The sequence below is a fragment of the Gavialis gangeticus genome, unplaced genomic scaffold (assembly GCF_001723915.1).
Source record: "Gavialis gangeticus isolate Ggan-Ray unplaced genomic scaffold, GavGan_comp1, whole genome shotgun sequence".
Taxonomy (NCBI): domain Eukaryota; kingdom Metazoa; phylum Chordata; order Crocodylia; family Gavialidae; genus Gavialis; species Gavialis gangeticus.
In genome coordinates this window covers 11,012,588-11,017,886 of record NW_017729012.1, presented here as the reverse complement: position 1 = coordinate 11,017,886, position 5,299 = coordinate 11,012,588, and the positions used below count along the sequence as shown (strand labels likewise).

General features: G+C 60.6%; 2 protein-coding genes across 2 annotated transcripts in view; both read left to right on the top strand.

Annotated features, from left to right (window-relative positions):
- Nucleotides 1–1,799, top strand: part of RPL23A (ribosomal protein L23a) — a 7,633-nt gene extending 5,834 nt beyond the window's left edge. The window contains exons 3-5 of the mRNA XM_019511261.1: nucleotides 333–509; nucleotides 787–856; nucleotides 1,732–1,799. Coding sequence (XP_019366806.1) covers nucleotides 333–509; nucleotides 787–856; nucleotides 1,732–1,746 — 262 coding nt within the window. The 3' untranslated portion in view covers nucleotides 1,747–1,799. The remainder of the gene's footprint in view (nucleotides 1–332; nucleotides 510–786; nucleotides 857–1,731) is intronic.
- A 296-nt stretch (nucleotides 1,800–2,095) lies between these two features.
- Nucleotides 2,096–5,299, top strand: part of NEK8 (NIMA related kinase 8) — a 19,830-nt gene continuing 16,626 nt past the window's right edge. The window contains exon 1 of the mRNA XM_019511258.1: nucleotides 2,096–2,099. The gene's annotated coding sequence lies outside the window, so the exon portion shown is untranslated. The remainder of the gene's footprint in view (nucleotides 2,100–5,299) is intronic.

The following is a 5,299-nucleotide window of genomic DNA, read 5'->3' as shown; positions in this document are numbered from 1 at the left end:
CCGGCGCCTCTCCCCTCCGCCCCGTCCCTCGGGGCCGCCCCAGGCTGTAGCCTGACACTGGTTTTTGGAGTGCGCGGGGGTCATTATGCGACATCGTCGTTGCTTTAGAGGGGGGCAGCGGGAGCCGTGTTCAAGTTAACGTCTCGGCACGGGACGCTCGGGGTACAGATGATGATTACACGCGACCAAAGCCTGAGAGCTCATGATTGCAGCTTTAGCGACTGATGTACCCTGAGCTTCCCAGCCGCTGGGGTTACGGCGCGGGCCCTGTAGGACTGGGGGTGCTCTGCCCTTTCTAACCAGTGTGTCGTGGTCCTCCGCCCCCCTCCCAGGCTTGACCACTATGCCATCATCAAGTTCCCCCTGACCACGGAGTCGGCCATGAAGAAGATCGAGGATAACAACACGCTGGTCTTCATCGTCGACGTCAAAGCCAACAAGCACCAGATCAAGCAGGCCGTCAAGAAGCTGTACGACATTGATGTGGCCAAAGTCAACACATTGATCCGGTGTGTGAGCGTGGGCGGGGGCTGGGAGGGGTGGGTGGGCCAGGTGGGGGCTTAAGAAGCCCTTTAATGTGTCTGGGGTGCACAGACCCTAGCACCTGGGGTGAGCGGGTGACTGGGGGAGCAGCAGCGAAGGGCCGCTCCTTGTGCAGGTGATGTAAAGTAGATCACAGCTGAGTCCCATGATGCTCTCAAAGGAACCACTGATGCACAAGGCAGTGCAGTACAGCCAGAGGGACAGCCGTGGCTGCAGGCACTGACACTTCTTGCTCTGTTCTAGGCCCGACGGTGAGAAAAAGGCTTACGTTCGTCTTGCCCCAGACTATGACGCGCTGGATGTAGCCAACAAGGTGAGGATGATGTTGTTTTCTGTCCTGCCCTTGGTTGCAGTCATTGCACGGTTTGGTGGTGACATGGGGTCTGCAGGGGCCTGTGGCGTAAGCAGAGAAGCAATTCTTGCATGAAGGGAGTGGCTGACGTGCCTCCTTGAGCTGGGTTTCTGACAGGCTTTGGGCAGCCTTCGTCACTGGGCAGAGTTGTAAGAGTTAATTCACTTGGATGTTTCCCTGGACTGAAGTAACGATACCCGGCAAAGCTGCAGTTCACACACACCACAGGCCTACCCGTGCAGGGGGCTCTGACCACTTGCAATCCAGGGGCCTTGGTGAGGAGGGCAGTGGGGCCCAGGCCCCATGCTGTGTAACCACCCCTTGCTTGTCTAAATTTTCCCAGCACTTGCAGCTGGAGGATTAACTTCCTTGCCCTTCTAATAACTGCTGCGTAGCGCTGCTGGCAAGGACCACCCTGTCTCTATAGCTTTCTTTAGAGAAAGGGAACGATGCTCAAGTAACTTCCAGCAAACTGTCAAACATAAAGCCCAGAGGTTCACCAGGAGGCCGTGGGAATCTTGTGTTTCTGGCATAGGGAGAAGCTGTACGTATAGCGCCAGAGAGACGGGGGTATGCCCCTCTGGCTGTGTAGGGTGAGATGGAGAGGAGTGGATGTAATGTACTTCAGTAGCTGGAGGCTGAGCATCATGGGATGCTGCGTGGGAAAAGTTTGCGTAGGGAGGTGCTCTGCGAGGGTAGCAATGGTATGCTTGGGGGCACCTGGGATGCCATAGAGGAAGGCTGTTTGCCCAGGGCTTGAACTTCTCTGGGGAGGTGCGTGGGGGCCCCTTGTGCCCAGGCAATGCACTAATGTCACCCCTTCTGCTTCCTTTTAGATTGGAATCATCTAAGCGGCGCCCACCAAGAGCTGTACAGAGGAGCTAATAAACTCTGCAAAACCACAGGCAGGCTCTTGCCTCGTGACTGAGCGACCTCAACTCGCAGCAGAGGCCCCGGGGTGGAGGGCAGGCTGGTACCTGGGCTGTTTCAGTGCGGTGAAGCCAAATCGCAGAGGGCTCAGGGGAGATGTGCAGGCACGGGTGGCAAAGAGTATTGCCCCAAAGTTGGGTCAGGGGAGGCAGAAGGGGCTGCTGCCTGGGGGTGTTACAGGAGCTGCTCTGCAGGGAAGTGATAGCACCAACCTGGGGAAGTGGCTGGGGTGAAGTTGCCAGCCCCTTCCAGGTCGCCCAGGCAGGGGCCTTGGGTGGCTGCTATTTCTGCCCTGCCTGTCCCACGTTTGGCTGTTCCTTCTGCTCTGGTCTTTGCTGGACTAGGTTTGCCAACATTCACTTGTAATATACTAATAGTACTGTGTTATTCTGACTATGAGCTGAAGCTGTGAAAGGCAGGGTGGTCTCTCTCTTTGGGAGGGGAAAGGTTTAAGTTAGCAGAACTGCGATGCTGTTCCCACCTAACCCTTAGTCTCAACCAGACCCCCCTCAAAATCTGCGTGAGGGCACTTCACAAGCAGATGCACTGAGCTGCTCTGACACCTTGGCCGGCTGTTGCTGCCCTCGTCTGGCCACAGCGTGCCAGGTGAGGGATCTTTGCAGAATGGCAGTTCATTGCAATGCTTCTGCTGTGGCCAGTGGCTCCTCATCAGCTGCTGCTGGTCCTTGGAGCCTTTTAAAGCTCATGTGTTTTGGGAGGCGCCATGCCCTAGTGAGCAAGCCCGTGGGTCCCCTTGCTCTGGGGCACCTCTGTTCTCCCCGGGCACGGCCCAACTTCACTGAAGCTCAGAGCAATGTGCTAGCACAGGCCCCCAGCTAGGCCCCAGGCCTGTGTGCAGGCAGCTTTCAGCCCAGCTCCTGTTGCTAGCAGGAAGCAGGGGATTAGGATTTAGGGTTAGGGATTCACAGATCTCCTTATTTGAAGCCAGCTTCTTCAAGGGCATGAACAGGAGGTGTATGCCAAGGGCTCCTGGACAGTGCAAGCATGCAGCTGTGGAAGGCTTGACATCCCTGTAAGCTGGGGCCAGCTGTGTGGCAGCCTTCACAAGAAGGCTTGCCCCCATCCCCTGGCAGTTGGATGCTGTGCTTCTGCAGGGGGTCCCAGGCTGCCACGCGGGCTTCTGAAACTGGCCTGCTGCAGATGAGCTGCATGTCTTTGGGGCTGCTTTCCAGGCAACCAGTGCCTGAGGACCTCCAGGCAGTAACCATTCCCGAGTGAGATGCATCCTGTGTGACACCTGTCCAGACATGCCTCCAAAGGCTATGTTTGCTCTGCAGCTGGCAGAAGCTCCCAGTGTTGGCCCTGGTGCCAAGTGTGCAGGTGCAGGCACTGCACACCACAGTGTCCTGTCTGTGTGGGCAGGGGGCAGGTACCCTGGGATGCTCCCTGAAGCAATCTGGCATGTGGGGGAAGAAGATCCTGCTGTGAGACATCCTTCATGTAATGGGGGCAAAGGGCTGGGAATGGAGGAGCTCCAGGATCTGTGCTTGCTCATCCCAGCCCTGGCAGAGGCCTCAGCTACCACTTCTCTTTCCCCAGGGGAACTGCAGCCCTGGCTGGAAACCCCTGTGGGCTGTTCCTGCTGATCCAGCAGCTGCCCTCAGGAGAGGGGCTGGGTGTGCAGCTCCTCCCATCCATGCCCCCGCAGCTGGGTGTGCAGGGACCCTGGGCCTGGCCTGTTTGAGGCTGGCCTGGTGCAGTGGTGGCCAAGTTCACCAGCCCTAGCATCTGCATTGCAATCATCTCCAATGCCAGTGCTTGTTATTGCTCCAAGGGCCAGAGGCCGCAGAGCAGCTCTCCTGGGGCTGAGTCGGCTGATGGACCTTCTGAGCAGCAGAAGTTGAAGGGCTGGGGCCAGGGCTGCTGACCCAAGGCAGCGTCCTGGTGTGTATGGCTTAGCTTGAGCTGGGCCCGGCCGTCGCAGCCCAGGCAGAGCGCTAGTACCAAGGGGGCCCTGCAGCTGGGAGCTGGTGGAAGGGAGGCACCCGGGGAGCCCCCCGCACTCAGGGCAGTGGCAGGGTGCTGCACTTGCGGGCTGTGCCCAGAGCCTGGTGCAGCACAAGCTCCCAGGCTGCCCCATGCTGCTCTGCCCACTTGGCATGCTGGCCGCAACCTCGCAGGGAAGGAGCCCGCGGAGCCGCATTGTGCAGGAGGATGTGTGCACAAAGGAAGTGGTGCCCACTCCCGTGGCTGGGCAGAGCATGTGACTGCACGGCTCTCTACTGCTGACCCCCTGGCCTCCTGCCACCACTCCCAGCCCTGCTCACAGGAGCAGGGCAAGGGGCTCGGGGGGGAGGGCAAGGTGGAGACAGGCAGCTCACACCTCCACCTGCCTCTCAGACAGACAGACGCCTTCCTCCATGCCCAGCTAGCAAACGAGGGCCCCCCTTCGTGGGGCCCTGCCAGGCCCGGCAGCGGAGCAGGTACAGAGTGCACAAAGCTGCCTCTGTCAGTGCTTTGGGAACCCGCCATGCACGTGGGGCAGCCCAGGCGCTCCCAGCCTCGCTGCCAGGGCCACCCCCTCCCCCACACAGCCAGCCCTCGCTCCCCGCAGCCTGCAGATGCTGGGGGCAGGCACACCCTGGGACCCATCTAGGTCACCCCAGAGGTCTCACCCTCCCCCGGGGAGCCCCAAGTTGTTCCAAGAAGCCCCTCTGGCTCACCCAGGGGCAGGGGCCCGGAGCACCCGTATGGTCCCAGGCAGAGTGCAGACAAGCTGCCCAAAGCACTTGTCCCCCGAGGCAGCAACTGTGTGTCCAGAGCAGCTCGGACCCCAGGAGCCCGTGGCCGCAAGTGCTCTGGCCAGCCCCCTTCTGCCCCCGCCCCCCTGGAGCAGCAGTGGAGAACCAGCAGTGGTTGCCTGGCTGGGCTCAAGACTCAGGGAAGGGGGTGAGTGTACAGGAAACCCAGGCCTGCTTTTGCCTGGAGCTGAACCTGATGCAGGCACCTTGCTGCTGGGGGTGGATGGGCAGGAGGTGGCAGCTGCTGAACTGGTTTCTCAGCTCTGCTGCTTGGCCCTGGCTGCCCTAAGAGCCAACCACACCCAGCACAACCATGGCATGAGCTGGGGCTGCTCCATGCCCCAGGACCAGGACCCCTACCGGGGCCATTGTCCAGGGCCTGTCAGCGTGGGGCTGGGAGACGGGCCAGAGGGAGAGACCGCTCCGGAGGCAGCTCCTTGGGACTCGCGGGCCGCAAAGTGAGGGGCAGGCCCTTGGTGAAGGCCACGTACGCTGCTACCAGGGCTAGAGCGCAGAGGCAGACAGACAGAGCCCTGCCCCGGGCACCCCCCAGCACCAGTGCCCTCCCTGTCAGAGCTGCCCTCTGCGCCGCGCGGTCTCAGGGACTGCCCCGGGGAAGGACACACGAAAGCTGCCGCAGGAGCGGTGAACAACCATGTTTAATGTGTGCAACACGCCCGGGTGCAGGAGACCCCCTTCCCCCAGCCCCGTG